The 21806-nt window shown below is 44.8% G+C and overlaps 1 protein-coding gene across 1 annotated transcript in view; it reads right to left on the bottom strand.

Annotated features, from left to right (window-relative positions):
- vwa8 (von Willebrand factor A domain containing 8) overlaps positions 1–21806 on the bottom strand; it is an 86977-nt gene that overhangs the window by 10275 nt on the left and 54896 nt on the right. Inside the window, exons 37-40 of the mRNA XM_014164455.2 lie at positions 19735–19939; positions 11403–11511; positions 11135–11291; positions 89–197 (exon numbers count right to left, since the gene is read on the bottom strand). Of these exons, the coding sequence (XP_014019930.1) occupies positions 89–197; positions 11135–11291; positions 11403–11511; positions 19735–19939 (580 nt within the window). The remainder of the gene's footprint in view (positions 1–88; positions 198–11134; positions 11292–11402; positions 11512–19734; positions 19940–21806) is intronic.

Here is a 21806-nt window from a genome sequence, read left to right as displayed (position 1 = left end):
CGCACAGTTTGCACTAGTTCTAACCCACTGAGGACTGGTATTACCAACATGGGAACAGTATTCTGGGACATATCGTGTGTGTTGTTACCTGTAAGCTGTCCAGAATGATGCGCAGAGACTGGACCTGTCTTCTGACGTTTCCAGAGAAACGCTCGTATGTCGATGCATCATATTCACTCATGTCTATCTCTTTCAGCCTGGGGAAAGAAGAGAGGTAGAGAAAGAAACAGTGAGCCACTGTTGCCATTATTCTAAAAGGAAAAATACAACCGAGATCAGAGCCAATGTGTACAACATTCATCCTAAATTAAAGGTAATGGGTGTTGACAAGCATGTTAGAGTGTGTGAGAAGTGTATAAGGGATGTTTCCATGAGCTCAGCACACCTGAGGAGCAAAGGAGAAGGGCCAGTCCTGTTTAATAAGGGCCAGTGGGAGGTGTGTGTGTGTGCGTGTGTGTGTGTGTGTGTGTGTGTGTGTGTGTGTGTGTGTGTGTGTGTGTGTGTGTGTGTGTGTGTGTGTGCGAGCAGGTGGGCTGACTGATGCCTGACTGGAGTGATCCTCACACACACTAGCAATCCACACAAGCATACACACACACACCTGTGTAGCCCAGGGCGTGTTGTACCCTCCAGGTAAGGGTAGCATATCTAAATCTCTGTGTTGACTGGCAGAGTTAAGCCTTTTCCACCATGGAGCGCGCACGCACGCACGCACACACGCACACACGTCTAATCCAGGTAAATAGGGGAAGGCAGATATGAGACCAGCTATCTCCCTGAACGCCTGCTGGGGTATTGTCTATGAGGTGTTTGAAGTCTTAACTGAAAACCAGAGCGTGACAAGATGGTATGTGTGTGTGTGTGTGGTGTGTGTGTTTTCAGAAGGTGGTATTGCGGCTGAGTGTGTATCAGCCATGCGATCAGCCTGACTCTGTCCTATCATGTATCACAGTTTCAAACACACTGCTAACCCACGGATCAAATCCCTATCCCTGGCAACTACGTAGTATAGAGGGTACAGAGACCCAGCCTGCTTGCTGGGACAGATGTGCACATTCAGCTACAATCTGCCCTCACTACAAGCCTAACATTCAGCTTCAATCTGCCCTCACTGCTAGCCTAGCATTAAAGGAGAATTTTGCTTTTTAATGACCAAATCTCTATTTTTTATGTAAATGGCATGTTATAGAAGGGTCCAGACACTTTTGTAATTGAACTTGTTTTCGAGAAACTTACCTCAACCAGCGATTCACTTTCTCATCCTTATTATGTAGTACGGGGGCTCTGAAAAAACATGAACAAACGCTCCAAAAAAAACGGAAACACTCTCAATACAGTAATGCAGGTCTTTAGATGTTGTACACATGAAATTGTCCTTCAGAACTTTATCAGCAACGCTATATTCCATTTTGTTACGACACAAGCAATACCGCTCCGTCCATTCTAGCAGCAGGCTACACGGAGAATGGAACAGTTAGATAGGGGAAACAGCTCGATTCGCACAAAATAGAATGTTGCGGATAAAGTTTGGAATGACACATTGTGTACAACATCTAAAGACCTGCATCACTATGCTGAGAGCATTTCCATTTCTAAAAGGACATATTTGGGTGTTTTTGGAGCATTTTGTTCATGTTTTTTCAGATACCCGTACTGTACATTGAGGATGAGGAAGTGAATCGCTGGTTAGGGTAAGTTTCTCAAAAAACAAGTGAAATTGCTAAAAAAGTGTCTGGACCCTTCTATAACATGCCATTTACATCAAAAATAGAGATTTAGTTGTAAAAAAAAGCTAACATCTCCTTTAAGCATCACTCTGCCCTCACTGCTAGCTTAGCATTCAGCTTCAATCTGCCCTCACTGCAGCCTAGCATTAATCTTCCTAGGGCCAGATGTCATCTTTATATACAAGTATGACAAAATGGAGCTGACAGAGATGGTCGCCTCTCTTCCGAGTCCTTAGGAAACTATGCAGTATTTCGGTTTTTTTTATGTATTATTTCTTACATTGTTACCCCAGGAAATCTTAAGTCTTATTACATACAGCCGGGAAGTACTATTGGATATAAGAGCAACGTCAACTTACCAACAATACGACCAGGAATATGACTTCCCCGGAGCGGATCCTTTGTTTGGACCACCACCCAGGACAATGGATCTAATCCCAGAAGCCGACCAAAACAACGGCGCCGCAGAAGGGGCGGCCTCCTGGTCAGACTCCTTAGACGTGCACGTCGCCCACCACTCCTGAGTATACTACTAGCCAATGTCCAGTCTCTTGACAACAAGGTAGATGAAATTTGAGCAAGGGTTGCCTTCCAGATAGACATCAGAGACTGGAACATTCTCTGTTTCACAGAAACATGGCTCTCTTGGGATATGTTGTCGGGATTGGTTCAGCCACTGGGCTTCTCCATGCATCGTGCAGACCAAGATAAACACCTCTCTGGGAAGAGGAAGGGTGGGGGTGTATGCTTCATGATTAACGACTCAGAGTGTAATCATAACAAAATACAGGAACTCAAGTCCTTCTGCTCACCCGACCTAGAATTCCTTACAATCAAATGCCAGCCATATTACCTCCCAAGAGAATTCTCGTCAGTTATCATCACAGCTGTGTACATTCCCCCTCAAGCAGACACCACAACAGCCCTCAAGGACCTTCACTGGACTCTATGTAAACTGGAAACCATATATCCTGAGGCTGCATTTTTTTGTAGCTGGGGATTTTAACAAAGCAAAGTTGAGAACAAGGCTACCTAAATTCTATCAGCACGTTGACTGCAGTACTCGCAGGAGTAAAACATTCGATCACTGCTACTCTAAACTTCCGCAATGCATTCAAAGTCCTCCCCCGCCCTCCCTTCGGCAAATCCGACCACGACGCCATCTTGTTCCTACCGTCTCATAGGCAGAAACTCAAAACAGGATGTTTTCAGTGACTAGAACCATTCAATGTTGGTCTGACCAATCAGAATCCACGCTTCAAGATTGTTTTGATCACACGGACTGGGATATGTTCCGGTCAGCCTCAGAGAACAACATCGATCTATACGCTGACTCTGTGAGTGAGTTTATAAGAAAGTGCATAGGAGATGTTGTACCCACTGTGACTATTAAAACCTACCCTAACCAAAAACTGTGGATTGATTGGGGCATTTGCTCAAAACTGAAAGCGCGAACCACCACATTTAACCATGGAAAGAGGTCTGGAAATTTGGCTGAATATAAACAGTGTAGTTATTCCCTCCACAAGGCAATCAAACATGCAAAATTGTTGGTACAGAGACAAAGTGGAGTCTCAATTCAACGGCTCAGACACAAGATGTATGTGGCAGGGTCTACAGTTAATCACGGACTACAAAAAGAAAACCAGCCACTTCTCGGACACCGACGTCACTCTTCCAGACAAACTATACACCTTCTTTGCCTGGTTTGAGGATAATACAGTGCCACCGTCGGACCCGCTAACAAGGACTGTGTCCCCCGACCCGCTAACAAGGACTGCACATTTTCAACACCATTGTACCCTCCAAGCTCATCATCAAGCTGGAGGCCCTGGGTCTCAACCCCGCCCTGTGTAACGGGGTCCTGGACTTTGACGGGCTGCCCCCAGGTGGTGAAGGTAGGAAACAACATCTCCATTTCGCTAACCCTCAACACTGGGGCCCCACAAAGGTGCGTGCTCAGCCACCTCCTGTACTCCCTGTTCACCCACAACTGCATGGCCATGCACACCTCCAACTCAATCATCAAGTTTGCAGACAACATAACAGTAGTGGGCTTGATTACCAACAATGGCAAGACAGCCTACAAGGTGGAGATGAGGGCACTCGGAGTGTGGTGTCAGGAAAACAACCTCTCACTCAATGTCAACAAAACAAAGGAGATGATCGTGGACTTCAGGAAACAGCAGAGGGAGCACCCCCCTATCCACATCGAAGGGACAGCAGTGGAGAAGGTGGAAAGTTTCAAGTTCCCCGGCGTACACATCACAGACAAACTGAAATGGTCCACCCACACAGACAGTGTGGTGAAGAAGGTGCAACAGCGCCTCTTCAACCTCAGGGGGCTGAAGAAATTTGGCTTGTCACCCAAAACCCTGACAAACTTTTACAGATGCACAATCGAGAGCATCCTGTATCACAGCATGGTACGGCAACTGACCCGCCCTCAACCGCAAGGCTCTCCAAAGGGTGGTGCGGTTTGCGCAACGCATCACACGGGCAAACTACCTGCCCTCCATGACACCTACACCACCCGATGTCACAGAAAGACCAAAAAGATCATCAAGGACAACAACCACCAGAGCCACTGCCTGTTCACCCCGCTATCATCCAGAAGGCGAAGTCAGTACAGGTGCATCAAAGCTGGGACCGAGAGACTGATAAACAACTTCTATCTCAAGGCCATCAGACTGTTAAACATCAATCACTAACTCAGAGAGGCTGCTGCCTACATTGAGACCAAATCACTGGCCACTTTAATAAATGGATCACTAGTCACTTTAAACAATGCCACTTTAATAATGTTTACATATCTTACATTACGCATATCATATGAATATACTGTATTTTATACCATCTATTGCACCTTGCCTATGCCGCTCGGCCATCGCTCATCTATATATTTATATGTACATATTCTCATTCACCCCTTTAGACTTGTGTGTATTAGGTCGTTTTTGGGGAATTGTAAGATTACTTGTTAGATATTACTGCACTGTTGGAACTAGAAGCACAAGCATTTCGCTACACTTGCATTAACATCTGCTAACCATGTGTATGTGACCAATACAATTTGATTTGTATGTAAACTGTTGCTATTTCCTCGCAGGATTTTGTTAGTTTTACTTAAGGTACACAATCAATATTCACAACAGTCCCATACTCTCACACGGCACATAGCATTATGCAGTCCAGTGGTGATATGGTTCCCTCTACACATTCCCATGTGACTCTCCAGCAACCACGGTTTCTTCCTCCAGAACGTTCCACAGACCAGAGAGAGAACAGCTAGCCCCAGCTATGGCCAAAAAGGGGGGTGAAAACAACTGAATACTGGACAGAATACTGAATCCTTTTTCAAGACAACAACAAGAACCCAGGGTGTGGCTCACTTAGGTTGCAAAGCTACCGGTAAAAGTTGACCAAAGTTACCAGAATCATCAGTAATTTGGATTATTAACCGGTAATCAATGGCAATCTATGGTAACTTGGGTAATTTAAATAGTATCCATTTTTTTTATATCTGTGTCCATATTTTCTATGAGTTTCTAGTCGACAGACCATATAATGGCTTAAGAGAAATGCACCTAATTAATGAAAAAAGCTTTGAATCAACAACGGCATTATTTTCTTATTTTATTTATTTTCAACTCTTCCAACTATTATCTTTTTTCACAACTGCCACCAGTTTGGTGCCAAAACATTTCAAACAAAGACATATTGACATAGTCAAATAAATAAAATCTGTCCTTTTTTTTAAAGGATATTTCATGCTGAAACCCTCATTAAAACACCAATGATATTCACTAAGTTCACGGTTTATATTTAGGATAATGTATTACAGCTTTGTCATTCTATAATTTCTTTTTTTATCATCATTATTTCAATATATGATAAGGCCACACAGACGGCCGTAGATAATTACAGACAAATTACTCAAAACGGACACTAGATGTCCTCTGATAAAATTCCATATATTCCTTGAAAGTTACCAACATTCTGGTAGTTTATTGGTAAACTTAGAACGTTTCTAGTAATATACCCTCTCTTCGCAACCCTAGACTCACTACACCAACACAACACACTCTCCCCACAGCACCGCTATTCACAATGACAACACATCTATCAGTAGGGTGCGTGTGCTTGTGTGCTTGTGCATACTGTATTTCTGTGCCTGCATGTGTATTCACATGAGTTTCAGGTCTTCGAATGTCATTTTAAGGTCTAAAAGAAAAGGATCTGACTGATGCACAACCTTAAAATCAACACAGGACTGACTGTTTACTCCTACATAGACAACTAAGACAACTCAATGAGATCAACTTCTGCAAAGGGGAAAAGGGGGTCTGCGTGAGTGTGTGTGTGGGGGTCTGTGTGTGTGTGTGTGCTTGTTTGGGTGTGTGTATGTGAGAGAGAGACACGCTTGGCACACGCACAGACACACACAGAGAAGAATTGACAACAACGTCTCTACCTACAAAGGCGGCTGAAGAAATTCGGCATTGCACCCGGGTCCTCTCCAAATACTACCACTACACTATCAAGACCGTCCTGACTGGTTGCATCTCGGCCTGGTTTGGATATTGGTCCGTCCAGCGGGTGGTGAAGACGGCCCAGTACATCACTGGGGCCGTGTTCCCAACCATCCAAGACATCTACTCGAAACGGTACCTGAGGAAATCTCACAGCATCATCAAGTACACCACACACCCCAGCCACGAGCTGTTCACTCCCTTACCATCGGACAGACAGAACTGAAGCATGAGGTCTGATACCAACAGGCTCAGAGACCGTTTCTAACTACAAGACATCAGACTGCTGAACACTTGAACTGGACTAACCACCTGCACCGACTTGCTGCATCTTAGCCACTGGCGTAACGCAGTTTCTCTGGATAACCCTCCCCCCTAAAATATCTATATTTTTTAATGTGTCAGCCAGACAGCCACTCACCAAATATAGACTACCGATCGCTGACCATGGTGCTGAAATTACGACATGTCTATGCGGCTGCCCATCGAATCGATGATGGGCTTTCTGTGGTGCCAGGGCATGTAGCTTATAGCTTTACTTTAGCTGATGGATAAATGTTTATTGGGAGGCCTATTTGGTCGGCATTTTCTCAGGTTAAGCCTAACATTTCAAGAAGCTACACACGGTCTCACAATGCTGCCATTTAGACTGCTGGTTGGTGGCAATAATGTAATTACTTGTTCAGTAACTAAAGTTGGAAATTCAAACATTGCAGATTGTACAATACATGTTCGATACAACAGCATACTAACCAGCTAGCAATAGATGTGTTTGAATATACAACTGTCCTGTATAGCAGTAGCGGGTCAAGTCGCCACACGCGTTGTGACACAGTACGTGTCCGGAAAGCGGATATCTAGCTGGACAGGGCTATGGTCTGAGATAACGATGCTGTGATATTAGCTGTTAGTTACAAAAGGAAGAATTCTATTGTCCAGCAGGAAAAAGTCAATCCTAGAGTATGAGGGGTGGACTGGAGAAAAAAGGACTACTGTTTAGCAGTGGGATTGCTCCATGGATCAGACAAATTTTAAGATTCTAGAAATTAGTAGATTACTGCGCCTGATTTTGAAATTACATTGTTGGGCTTCGGTCTGGATCTGTCTAGACTTGGATGCAACACACAATTGAAATCTCCGCCCAATATCAAATGATGAGAGTTAAGGTCGGGAAGTGTTGCGATGAGGTCAGCGAAAAATTGAGCATCTGCCATTAGTATCTGAAATGACTTTGGAGGAGACAAACGGGATGCCTTTTCTGATAAGGATAGCTGCCCCTCTGGCCTGTGCACCAAAGTTGGAGTGAAATATTTGGTCTACCCATCCTCTCTTTAGTTTATCATGGTCGCTGGACCGGAGATGGGTCTCTTGGAGAAAAACAATGTCCGGACTTAAGATGAGCATACACTCGGCTACGCTTGACCACCTGGTTAATTATTTTCATGTTCCAGCTGATAGAGCATGTGGAGCCTAGAGTATGTGAATGAGGCATAGTCATAGTAATCAGAAATGAATGTTGGTACGATCACATGGCCAGTGTGCTGAAAGGTCAGAGTAATAAAATAAAGAACATTAAAAACAGCTAAAAACAACAAAATACCCAGAAGAAAACCTTGGACCCCTATGCTGGCCTTCCCCCTGCTGGAAGGCTGCATCTACCTCTCCTAGACTAGAGCAAAATGCTACCATGTTAAAGTGAACCTCAGTAGAGATCTATCCAGGGCGAACATAATCAAGTTTACACCTAGGTAAGGGATTCTGGAGGGAACAACCTCCGTTATCTAAGGTATCTTATGAAAGATGCATATTTGAAGGTTTACATACACCTTAGCCACATACATTTAAAGTCAGTTTTTCACAATTCCTGACATTTAATCCAGGTAAAAATTCCCTGTCTTAGGTTAGTTAGGATCACCACTTTATTTTAAGAATGTCAGAATAATAGTAGAGAGAACGATTTATTTCAGCTTTTATTTCTTTCATCACATTCCCAGTGGGTCAGAAGTTTACATACACTCAATTAGTATTTGGTAGCATTGCCTTTAAAATGTTTAACTTGGGCCAAATGTTTCAGATAGCCTTCCACAAGCTTCCCACAATAAGTTGGGTGACTTTTGGCCCATTCCTCCTGACAGAGCTGGTGTAACTGGGTCAGGTTTGTAGGCCTCCTTGCTCGCACACGCTTTTTCAGTTCTGCCCACTAATTTTCTATGGGATGAGGTCAAGGCTTTGTGATGGCCACTCCAATACCTTGACTTTGTTGTCCTTAAGCCATTTTGCCACAACTTTGGAAGTATGCTTGGGGTCATTGTCCATTTGGAAGACCCATTTGCGACCAAGCTTTAACTTCCTGACTGGTCTTGAGATGTTGCTTCAATATATCCACATAATTTTCCTGCCTCATGATGCCATCTATTTTGTGAAGTGCTGTTGTTCCGGGATTTTCCTACACGAAAGCACCCCCACAACATGATGCTGCCACCCCCGTGCTTCACGGTTGGGATGGTGTTCTTTGGCTTGCAAGCCTTCCCCTTTTCCCTCCAAACATAACGATGGTCATTATGGCCAAACAGTTCTATTTTTGTTTCATCAGACCAGAGGACATTTCTCCAAAAAGTACGATCTTTGTCCGCATGTGCAGTTGCAAACTGTAGTCTGGCTTTTCTATGGCGGTTTTGGAGCAGTGGCTTCTTCCTTGCTGAGCGGCCTTTCGGGTTATGTCGATATAGGACTCGTTTTACTGTGGATATTGATACTTTGTACCTGTTTCCTCCAACATCTTCACAAGGTCCTTTATTGCTGTTCCAGAATTGATTTGCACTTTTCGCACCAAAGTACGTTCATCTCTAGGAGCCAGAACGCGTCTCCTCCTGAGCGGTATAACGGCTGCATGGCCCCATGGTGTTTATACTTGTTTGTACATATGAACGTGGTACCTACAGGCGTTTGGAAATTGCTCCCAAGGATGAAACAGACTTGTGGAGGTCTAGAATAATTTTTCTGAGCTCTTGGCTGATTTCTTTTGATTTTCCCATGATGTCAAGCAAAGAGGCACTGAGTTTGAAGGTAGGCCTTGAAATACATCCACAGGTACACCTCTAATTGACTCAAATTATGTCAATTAGCTTATCAGAAGCTTCTAAAGCCATGACATCATTTTCTGGAATTTTCCAAGCTGTTTAAAGGCACAGTCAACTTAATGTATGTACACTTCTGACCCACTGCAATTGTGATACAGTGAATTATAAGTGAAATAATTTGGAAACATTACTTGTGTCATGCACAAAGTCGATGTCCTAACCGACTTGCCAAAACTATAGTTTGTTAACAAGAAATTTGTGGAGTGGTTGAAAAACTAGTTTTAATGACTCCAACCTAAGTGTATGTAAACTTCCGACTTCAACTGTATATATACGCTGTCTGTTCTCGAGGTCGTCATCCTTGGAAGTGAGTTTGACGACATCTGATGATAGCCGGGTGACTTGCTCTTCCAGTGTCACCACTTTGTCGGAGTAAATATTTGCGTCATCTCCCAGACTATTCAGACGGGTGTCACGCTTCGCCAAGTCTTCGTTAACAGAGTTGATCTTTATATTGACCTCGGTGGCGAGAATAGCTATTTGTGTGGATAGGTCAGTGGATAATAACTCCACCTTAGCCAGCACAGTCTGTTCAGATTTAATGATAGCCGCCATTACCATGGCTAGGTCGGGGGGATCAGAGTCCGTGTCAGGTGAGCCCGAGGCTTCAGCAGAGGCCTGCTCCTTTGTGGCTCACGGCCGTTGTTGTCTCGACATTTTAAAATTAAAATGTGTAAATTGGGTTCGATTCCAAACGAAATGTTACAAAGTGAACACGGTGGGGAAGGTGTTGGTCAAGTATTAATAGTAAACTGTTCGCCCTGGATCTGAGCACCGAGAAAACGCGTCTTCACATGTTGCTTTCAATTAAACCCCTGGTCTTCCAGAAATCCTGCTTATTCCCTCCTGATTCCGGGAAATCTCCAACCAGGATTTCGGGAAACCAAGGAATTTGTTGTAAGTTCCCGGAATTTTGGAACCCTAGTCATGAGTGATGATCTAGTATCGAGAAATGGTTCTATTGTCACAGCTATTTGGAACGTGACTATCAGCATGTAACAACATGGCTTACACTAGGCCTGTCACTGACACTATATGGAGAACGAGAGAGGGAGGGAGAGAGAAGGACACGGGGAGAGAGAGAGAAAGGCAGGGAGAGGGAGGGAGAGAGCGAGAGAGAGAGAGAGAGAGAGAGAGCAGGTTCGTGTAAAAGCGGCCAGTGTTGAAGCAGGGGCACCGAAAAAGAGATGAGAAAAAGGGGGGAAAAAGCAGAGAAAGTAGAGAGGGAGAGAACAGAGGGAGCCTTCATCGCTGTTGAAAGTTGTGTCCTCTCAACCCCATATCCTGAACACACACACACACACACACACACACACACACACACACACACACACACACACACACACACACACACACACACACACACACACACACACACACACACACACACACAACCATCCAGACCCTTTGCCAGGAGGATCAATCGCAGCATTCATCCAGGCCCCAGCTCCGTTCCATCCTTGCCCAGGTTAGAGCCACATACCAGGGATAGCTGTTCAGGAGGAGCCCCTCTGGGTGTCCAAACATAAAGCCCTACTGGAGCTCTCCTTTATACTGGGCCTATCAGTTACACACACTGTGCATCACAGAGGCAAAGGTTTACCGACGAACCCACCCGCGCACACACACACACACACACACACACACACACACACACACACACACACACACACACACACACACACACACACACACACACACACACACACACACACACACACACACACACACACACCTGGCTTTGAAGGCCTTCTCTCCCATCTCTCTGGCTGCTCTGCGGACATCCTCAGGGATAGCATTTATCTCAGCCTTGGACAACTGGTGCACCTTGTGACCCGCATCTAAACGGTAGGGTCCCCCTTTGCCACCTAGGCCAGCTGTGTCTCTGCCCCCTACAGGACAAACAGAAGTATTACACATCACAGACGCACAGAAACACAAACATTTTATTGCACATTTTATTGCCTGTTATTACTATCATCTGACCCAAAGTGTCGACCCACCTGTACCCCCAGCCCACTGATTGCCCCCTACATGGGGGGCGTTTTCGGGGTCTACCTTGCCGTGTTTGGGGGCCGTCACATCCAGACCACTGTCCCTCTGGACGGTAATCTAGAGAGAGAGAGAGAGAGAGAGAGAGAGAGAGAGAGAGAGAGAGAGAGAGAGTTTGTATTTCAGTTTGTATTTCAGTTAATTAGTAGTCATTTATTGTTTCTCCAAATGATCTGAGAGACAGAGAGAGAGACAGAGACAGAGAGAGAGACAGAGAGAGAGAGAGACAGAGAGAAAGAGAGACAGGGAGAGAGAAAGAGACAGAGGGAGAGAGACAGAGAGGGAGAGAGACAAACAGGGGGAGAGAGAGAGTCAGAGGGAGAGAGACAGAGAGGGAGAGAGACAGAGACAGAGAGGGGGTATTGAAGAGAAGGAGCGAGAATGAGAGAGGAGGGGGAAGAGTACTCTTATGGCCGGTGAAAAAAAAGAAACGATCCCAAACCCTCTTCAGCTGTAGACGTTTTCCACCAGAGCTCTATCAGTATGCAGTACACAGCAACACACAGCTCCACATCTCAGAGTACTCTCTTTCATTCAGCTAGATATGGAGAGAATGTGCAATTTCTCTCTCTTCTCTTTCACTGAAGACAGGATGTACAGATCAGGCTCTGTATCCATCCAGCGGAGAGAGGGGGAGCAGGAGAGAGGTCAGGGCCCCTAGCATTTGAGTTCCCGCTCAGTGACACTCTCTCAGCCAAGATCCCACACACACACACACACACACTTGTGCGCTGCTCACATCCTCTCTCTTATTCACACTCTCCTCTCTGCCAAGATCACACATACACTCTGGCTAAGTCAAGATCACAGTCTTGGAAGCCAGGCAAAATGACACGAACTAAGATGTGGATCCAACTCAGAATCTTTGTGCAATTTGACCCCTGATGTGTCCAACTGAAATGTTCTCATATAATCTGACACAAAGTTTTCCTTGAATAAGTTAAGATTTGACTGTTACTCCCCTTTGTGTGTGCGATGTGTTTTGATGTTGTTGTAGTGTTTTTTTTTGCTGTATCATGGAGTGAGCCGTTGAATGTGTTTATTCAGCCTAATCTGAGAGGAACATTCCCCTGGCCGGACCCCACCTTCTTTCCACTGAACAACACCCACCTTCTCAACTGTCCCTATGGCATCCAGTTCCCACCCTGTCATTCTGTGTACAAGGAGTCTGAATCTCTACCTCAGTTGGTGGAGCGTGGCGCTTGCAACGCCAGGATAGTGGGTTCGATTCCCGGGACCACCGTACGTAAAATGTATGCAGGCACGACTGTACGTCGCTTTGGATAAAAGCGCTTGCTAAATTGCATATATTATGACTTTCAATATGACATGAAATATCTAGCTACTTGGAGTCTGCTGTGTGGTAGAGGCTTTACAATGTGACATGAAATATCTAGCTACATGGAGTCTGCTGTGTGGTAGAGGCTCTACAATGTGACATGAAATATCTAGCTACATGGAGTCTGCTGTGTGGTAGAGGCTCTACAATGTGACATGAAATATCTAGCTACATGGAGTCTGCTGTGTGGTAGAGGCTCTACAATGTGACATGAAATATCTAGCTACATGGAGTCTGCTGTGTGGTAGAGGCTCTACAATGTGACATGAAATATCTAGCTACATGGAGTCTGCTGTGTGGTAGAGGCTCTACAATGTGACATACTTTCTAGCAGAGCCCTGTGGGCTGAGCCCTTGGTTCAGTCTATAGGCTGATCTCTATATATACACAGTAGTAGGGTAGATTATACAGCTAAGCCTGATATTTTTCTTTTATTTCACCTTTATTTAACCAGGTAGGCCAGTTGAGAACAGGTTCTCATTTACAACTGCGACCTGGTCAAGATAAAGCAAAGCAGTGCGAAACAGATAACAACACAGAGTTACACATGGAGTAAACAAGCACACAGTCAATAACACAATAGAAAAAAAGAAAGTCTATATACAGTGTGTGCAAATGGCGTGAGGAGGTAAGGCAATAAATAGGCCCATAGTAGCGAAGTAATTACAATTTAGCAAATTAACACTGGAGTGATAGATGTGCAGATGATGATGTGCAAGTAGAGATACTGGTGTGCAAAAGAGCAGAAAAGTAAATAAAAACAGTACGGGGATGAGGTAGGTAGATTGGATGGGCTATTTACAGATGGGCTATGTACAGCTGCAGCGATCGATTAGCTATTCAGATAGCTGAAGTTTAAAGTTAGTGAGGGAAATATAAGTCTCCAGCTTCAGCTAGAGGTGGCAGTGTGAAAGGAAAACCTTCATAGGAAACCTTCAGAGGAACTAGACTTCAGAGGAACTAGACTTCAGAGGAACTAGACTTCAGAGGAACTAGACTTCAGCGGAAACCTTCAGAGGAACTAGACTTCAGAGGAAACCTTCGGAGGAAACCTTCAGAGGAAACCTTCAGAGGAAACCTTCAGAGGAACTAGACTTCAGTGGAAACCTTCAGAGGAACCTTCAGAGGAACTAGACTTCAGAGGAACTAGACTTCAGAGGAACTAGACTTCAGAGGAACTAGACTTCAGAGGAACTAGACTTCAGAGGAACTAGACTTCAGAGGAAACCTTCAGAGGAACTAGACTTCAGAGGAAACCTTCAGAGGAACTAGACTTCAGAGGAAACCTTCAGAGGAAACCTTCAGAGGAACTTGACTTCAGAGGAAACCTTCAGAGGAAACCTTCAGAGGAACTAGACTTCAGAGGAAACCTTCAGAGGAAACCTTCAGAGGAACTAGACTTCAGAGGAAACCTTCAGAGGAACTAGACTTCAGAGGAAACCTTCAGAGGAACTAGACTTCAGAGGAAACCTTCAGAGGAAACCTTCAGAGGAAATCTTCAGAGGAACTAGACTTCAGCGGAAACCTTCAGAGGAACCTTCAGAGGAAACCTTCTGAGGAACTAGACTTCAGAGGAACTAGACTTCAGAGGAACTAGACTTCAGAGGAACTAGACTTCAGAGGAAACCTTCAGAGGAACTAGACTTCAGAGGAAACCTTCAGAGGAAACCTTCAGAGGAAACCTTCAGAGGAACTTGACTTCAGAGGAAACCTTCAGAGGAAACCTTCAGAGGAACTCGACTTCAGAGGAAACCTTCAGAGGAAACCTTCAGAGGAACTAGACTTCAGAGGAAACCTTCAGAGGAACTAGACTTCAGAGGAAACCTTCAGAGGAACTAGACTTCAGAGGAAACCTTCAGAGGAAACCTTCAGAGGAACTAGACCTCAGAGGAAACCTTCAGAGGAAACCTTCAGAGGAACTAGACTTCAGAGGAAACCTTCAGAGGAAACCTTCAGAGGAACTAGACTTCAGAGGAAACCTTCAGAGGAAACCTTCAGAGGAAACCTTCAGAGGAAACCTTCAGAGGAACTAGACTTCAGAGGAAACCTTCAGAGGAAACCTTCAGAGGAAACCTTCAGAGGAAACCTTCAGAGGAACTAGACTTCAGAGGAAACCTTCAGAGGAACTAGACTTCAGAGGAAACCTTCAGAGGAAACCTTCAGAGGAACGAGACTTCAGAGGAAACCTTCAGAGGAACTAGACTTCAGAGGAAACTAGACTTCAGAGGAAACCTTCAGAGGAACTAGACTTCAGAGGAAACCTTCAGAGGAAACCTTCAGAGGAACGAGACTTCAGAGGAAACCTTCAGAGGAACTAGACTTCAGAGGAAACCTTCAGAGGAACTAGACCTCAGAAGGGGACACCCATAGAAATATAATTATCTAGAATTATAAATTAGAAGCATTTCTATGGCGACACCATCCAGGTGGAAATGGAGTCTGGGAGTGATCATTGCCTGTAAGAGGCGAAAGGTGGCGAACACATGTCTCCATTTTGATGCATCAGCACCTGTAAAGGGAGACTGACTGGGACTCAATTCTGGCTAATGAGTGTCAGTAAGAAATGTGTCCGAGCATGGCTCACGTTGAGTCACCAGTGTCAGTAAACAAGAGACGTGTTATTTATAGACGCCATACAGTGAATCACTAGCACCCGTATAAGGGCGACTGATGGGGCATGCGTCGCCGTCTGTGTGTGTGCCTGTAGAGGCTGACATGTCTCCATTCCGGCTCCCCGCTGCTGCGAGTAAGGGGTGAGTCAGTGGGGTACTGGGCCACAGCTGCAGTGTGTGTGTGGTCACTTCCCCTCACTCCAACTGCTCACATTACCCGCTGGCCAAGCGAAAGAGAGAGAGCCCAAGACAGCCTCACAGGTGGTACCGGCCCAAAATACATCTGATCTATCTGGACCTGTACCAAACCTACACTATAGCATTCCTACCAAGATGCAGTGCCAGCACTAGCTAAGAAACATTTATGATATACACATTTTGGTGGCACGTGTGTATTAGCCAGTAAGGATGTTGCCTCATCCACAGGTTGCTTGTGTCTGTCCTCTCCCCTGCCAGGTATGGTGTGTTTGAACTAATAGATTAGAGAAAGGTTAATAAGCAACAGCTAACAACCCTTTAACCCCTCTGTTTACTCCTAAAGAGACTACTGGGTGAAACCATTTTGTTCTGCATTGAAATGACTGGGATCTCTGAGGAGAGGGAGGGATGGTCGAATTCCATTCGTCGCCAGTATCCAGTCAACATCCCTGGCATGGGGGAATTCCTTGCTAAGGGTGGGTGTTGAGAGTCTCTCTCTGTCTCTGTCTCTCTCTACAATGAATAGGCTCGTAACTTTCTGCCCACAGATGGTTTATGGGGCATGAGCTGTGTGTGTGTGTGTGTGTGTGTGTGTGTGTGTGTGAGAGAGAGAGTGTGTGACTGGCTTGGCCAAGCAGAACTGTAGCGAGAACATAAGATCAGTACAGATATCACTGTCTGGTATAATGTTGTGTGTTGATGGGTGATTTCAGTAATGGTGTAACGAAGAAATGTCAGAAATAGACAGCACACCATCTTCACTACGGCGTGGTTGGACATGGGCAGCAGATGCTTCAGAGAACACATACACACAATAGGGCCATTATGAGGTCATAGTGAGCTGTCATCTATAGATGCGGCAAAGAGGTCAATGGAACTCGACCAAAACAATGGAAATGCCATGGAAACGCGTGGGGGAAAGATCCCCAATCTCCTCAGTGCCCCCTAACAAAATGTGCCTACATTTTGGCTATTGTTTATTTTACATTTGGATAAAAGCAGGAGTTTTATCCAGAGCGACTTACAGTAGCAATTAGGGTTAAATGCCTTGCTCAAGGGCACATCGTCAGATTGCTTATATGTATATTTCATACTACGTTGAGGTAAAAATCTGAGTATAATGCGTGTATGGATTTCAACCCCAACACATGTTCATGTCGTCACCAATCAACTGCATTACAGTTCAAAACAACTTTGACTACCATGACTGATTTCTATATGCTAGCTATGCTACCAGCTTATACGAACGGGAGTTAGCATTTAGCAGACTTCTTTTAAACCTGAAAAGGGACCATTTCTAAACGCAGTGAAAACAGCCAAATATACCCAAACACCCCAAAAAACACCAACTCAGATGCAGGTAAAGTTCAACAATGACATCATACTAGCTCAAACCTACATGTTCCCACAGTATCCATATACCCATCTAGTTTGTTCTCATAATAAAAAGTGTCTCACTGTTCGTCCTTTGGATATTTCTAGGGCTTGTAAGACTTTATGCCCCACGGTCTGTCTTCCATTGACCTCTTTACCGCATCTATCTCTCCTCCATCAATGAAAAACAGCAGTGCTCTTCCCTAATTAAACACTGTTTATCTGTGTGTGTGTGTGTGTGTGTGTGTGTGTGTGTGTGTGTGTGTGTGTGTGTGTGTGTGTGTGTGTGTGTGTGCAAGTATCTGTCTCTCGGCGCCTATACATCAAAGCTGTGGAATGTCAGCCTTTGTCCTCATACCAACTAGCAGCCACTGATATGGTGACCATCCATTGATAACTGTAGTCATGGAATCTCTTATACAGTATTAACAGTGTCTGATCATGTTACTTCACTTCCTTTTCCCTTTTAGTTAGCCTTGTTAAAATGGCCATTTGAACCTGAGCTGGTAGCTATAGAGTTACACAGCTATGTGGTCATTGGACAGATATTGTCATTGTGACCGGAGAGGGTTAAAGGTTACAGTTCAGATTCGTCGCTCTAATCCAGGACGTCCTGATCCTGGTTTGTAGGGACACAGGGCTCACATTCACTCCAGCTCTGTGTGTGTGTGTGTGTGTGTGTGTGTGTGTGTGTGTGTGTGTGTGTGTGTGTGTGTGTGTGTGTGTGTGTGTGTGTGTGTGCGCGTGTGTGTGTGTGTGTGTGGGCCAGAAAAATGTGATAGTGTGTGTGAATGTGTGTGTAGCCATGTTATAGATAAATGTGTTTGAGTAAGCACAGGGGAAGAGAGTTTTCATGTGTGTAGACAGATAAAATATCTCTCAGCCATGTTACAGAGAAACTCAAACAGGCATAAGAGGAGTCCTGCTGTTTGCAGATGGCATAGTGAGCCTCAAGTATAGTGAGGCTGCATGTGTGTGTGTGCATTTTCAGAAGGCTTAGTGAGTCAGTGTGTGTAGGTATGTGTGTGAGGGTTTTCAGGGGGCTTATTGGTAGTGTGAAGGTAAGCTTACAGTGTTTTCAGAGAGAGAGCACAGGGAGAGAGTATGTTTGAAGGGTCATACTGTGTGTGCTCAAGGTGGCCATCAAAGAACACCCATAGACAGAGGAATCGAGCCTGAGAGAGGGGCTCTCACATCAGAGGGGCCCTGTTTGTGTGTGTGTGTGGTGTGTGTGTGCGCGTGTGCGTGCACCTGTGTATCTATTTCGATTGCATTAGCAAACATAAGTCTGGACTAGTGCTCTTCATTACCTGGTCATTAATTCATCAGGTGTGCGATTGTGCATTCACTCCAGCCTTCAAGACCATACGACTAGGTTTCCACTTTTGGTACGATCCAATTGTACAAAAAGTATTTGACTTGTCTTTGACTCAAGTCTTTGACATAACCATGTCATACACACTGCACAGTACCTACCACTGCGTCCCTGACAATACTCACCACCCAAGCCAGGTCAACTCCATCACATCACACAATGACCCCTAGCTCAGGTCAACTCCATTACATCACACAATGACCCCTAGCTAGGGTCAACTCCATTACATCACACAATGACCCCTAGCTCGGGTCAACTCCATTACATCACACAATGACCCCTAGCTAGGGTCAACTCCATTACATCACACAATGAGCCCTAGCTAGGGTCAACTCCATTACATCACACAATGACCCCTAGATAGGGTCAACTCCATTACATCACACAATGACCCCTAGCTAGGGTCAACTCCATTACATCACACAATGACCCCTAGCTAGGGTCAACTCCATTACATCACACAATGACCCCTAGCTTGAGTCAACTCCATTACATCCCACAATGACCCCATGCTAGGGTCAACCCCATTACATCAGTGCTACAATTATACTTAACATACTTCACATTATACCCATTAACAAAGAAAGACCAGTGATGACCTGTCTCTCATTCACAAAGACTACAACTCGAGGAATGTGCCAGAGAAAGTAGACATTTTCCTCAGGGCTCTCTAACTAATGTTCCACACAGCGTTTCAGACTCCAGGACTGTTTGTGGTTCAGCAACACGCTACACTGAGTGTACACAATTAAGAACAGCTGCTCTTTCCATGACATAGACTGACCAGGTGAATCCAGGTGAAAGCTATGATCCCATATTGATGTCACTTGTTAAATCCACTTCAGTCTGTGTAGATGAAGGGGAGGAGACAGGTTAAAGAAGCATTTTTAAGCCTTGAGACAATTGAGACATGGATTGTGTATGTGTGCCATTCCGAGGGTGAATGGGCAAGACAAAAGATTTAAGTGCCTTTGAACGGGGTATGGAGGGAGGTGCCAGGCGAACCGGTTTGTGTCAAGAACTGCAACGCTGCTGAGTTTTTCACACTCAACAGTTTCAAGAATGGACCACCACCCAAAGGAAATCCAGCCAACTTGACACAACTGTGGGAAGCATTGGAGTCAACATGGGCCCGATGAATTGAGGCTGTACACTCAGTGTATAAGGGGGAATATTTGTGACAACATTGCCTCACGATGGTGACAATAGGGACTACAGGATGTAGGCTGCAGTATTACTTCCAGAACTTTGAAGGACACAGATACAGGCCACTACTGCTACATTCAACAGGATCTGTACAATCTTAAAGTCAACTCTAGTCATTTTATTTCTATATATCTACAAGTTCAGAACATTTATCCTCACTAAACCATTCCCGGTCCTACCTGTATGGGCCTGCCGTCCTCTGAGCCAATCATGGTCCTCCATTCCAGCAGGGAGCGCTGCAGGTTCTCCAATCCTGTCTCCCAGAGCCGCACATACCCGCCCATATCCACCGTGACCACGCCCCCCGAACCCAGACCGGCCAATAGCACGTCAGAGTCGGACACCTTTGAAATCCACGTTGTGTAAGGAGAGACACTCAGAGACCTGTCAATCAGATGAAACAACCAATTAGAGAGAGGGTGCGAGACAACGAACCAATCCGATGAGAGAGTTCTAGTAAACCAATCAGAGGATGGAGTGTTCAGACACAGTATTCTTTAACATTTCAACTACTCCCAATCCCAAATCCACTCTAGCCCCTAGACACTTGCGTTGATCAGAAGGGATTGGATAGGTATACTCTGTGAAAGTGAAGGCCACTTCCGCTTTACTTCCTTATGTTTCCCCCATACAGCACTGTTTTGAACAGGCTTTACGATTATATAATCAAATTCATTAAATTACTTAAGCGGTCATTTAAGATATATACAATAATATTCATCTTGGAAGTTTTTATGACGTTTTTTTCACATGAAGAACATTGCGCTCACTGAAAACCATTTTTCAAAAAATGCTAAAGTTTAAAAACAACAAGGCTGAGGGGCAGTCACGTCCTGGTTACTTAGCAACACATGTAGCTCAACCTTAACCTCTGACAGAGTAAGTGGAATTCTCACCATTGCTTATACCTATCCAATCCTTTCAGATCCACATACAGTGCCTTTGGAAAGCATTCAGATTCCTTGACTTTTTCTACATTTTGCTACATTACAACCCTATTCTAAAATGGATTTAAAAAACACAAATCCTCAATCTACACACAATACCCCATAATGACAAAGCGAAAACAGGTTCTGAGAAAGTTTTGCAAATGTATAAAAAAATATATATATAATATTATTATTTACATAACTATTCAGACCCTTCGCTATGAGACTCGAAATTGAGCTCAGGTGCATCCTGTTTCCATTGATCATCCTTGAGATATTTCTACAACTTGATTGGAGTCCACCTGTGGTAAATTAAATTTATTCGAGATGATTTAGAAAAGCACACACCTGTCTATATAAGGTCCCACAGTTGACAGTGCATGTCAGAGAAAAAACCAAGCCATGAGGTCGAAGGAATTGTCCGTAGAGCTCCAAGACAAGATTGTGTCGAGGCTCAGATCTGGGGAAGGGTACCATAAAATTTCTGCAGCACTGAAGGTTCCCAAGAACAGAGTGGACTCCATCATTGTTAAATGAAATCAGTTTGGAACCACCAAGACTCTTCCTAGAGCTGGGCACCCGGCCAAACTGAGTAATCGGGGGAGAAGGGCCTTGGTCAGGGAGGTGCCCAAGAACCCGATGGTCACTCTGACAGAGCTCTAGAGTTCCTCGTTGAAAACGGTAGAACCTTCCAGAAGGACAACCATTTCTGCAGCACTCCACCAATCAGGCCTTTATGGTAGAGTGGCCAGACGGAAGCCACTCCTCAGTAAATGGCACATGACAGCCCGCTTGGAGTTTGCCAAAAGGCACTAAAAGACTGTCAGACCATGAGAAACAAGATTCTCTGGTCTGATGAAACCAAGATTCAACTCTTTGACCTGAATACCAAGTGTCACGTCTAGAGGAAACCTGGCACCATCCCTAAGGTGAAGCATGGTGGTGGCAGCATCATGCTGTGGGGATGTTTTTCAGAGGCAGGAACTGGGAGACTAATCAGAATCGAGGCAAAGATGGACAGAGCAAAGTACAGAGATATACTTGATGAAAACCTGCTCCAGAGCGATCAGTCTGGACAACAGGACAACGATCCTAAGCACACAGCCAAGACAATGCAGGAGTGGCTTCGGGACAAGTCTCTGAATGTCCTTGAGTGGCCCAGCCAGAGACCGGACTTGAACCCAATCAAACATCTCTGGTGAGACCTGAAAATAGCTGTGCAACCTGACAGAGCTTGAGAGGATCTGCAGAGAAGAATGGAAGAAACTCCCAAATAAAGGTGTGCCAAACTTGTAGCGTCATACCCAAGAAGACTCAAGAAT

This window comes from Salmo salar, chromosome ssa21 (genome assembly GCF_905237065.1).
Source record: "Salmo salar chromosome ssa21, Ssal_v3.1, whole genome shotgun sequence".
Classification (NCBI taxonomy): domain Eukaryota; kingdom Metazoa; phylum Chordata; class Actinopteri; order Salmoniformes; family Salmonidae; genus Salmo; species Salmo salar.
The sequence above is the reverse complement of the archived record's forward strand: the minus strand, read 5'-3'. Positions and strand labels throughout refer to the sequence as shown.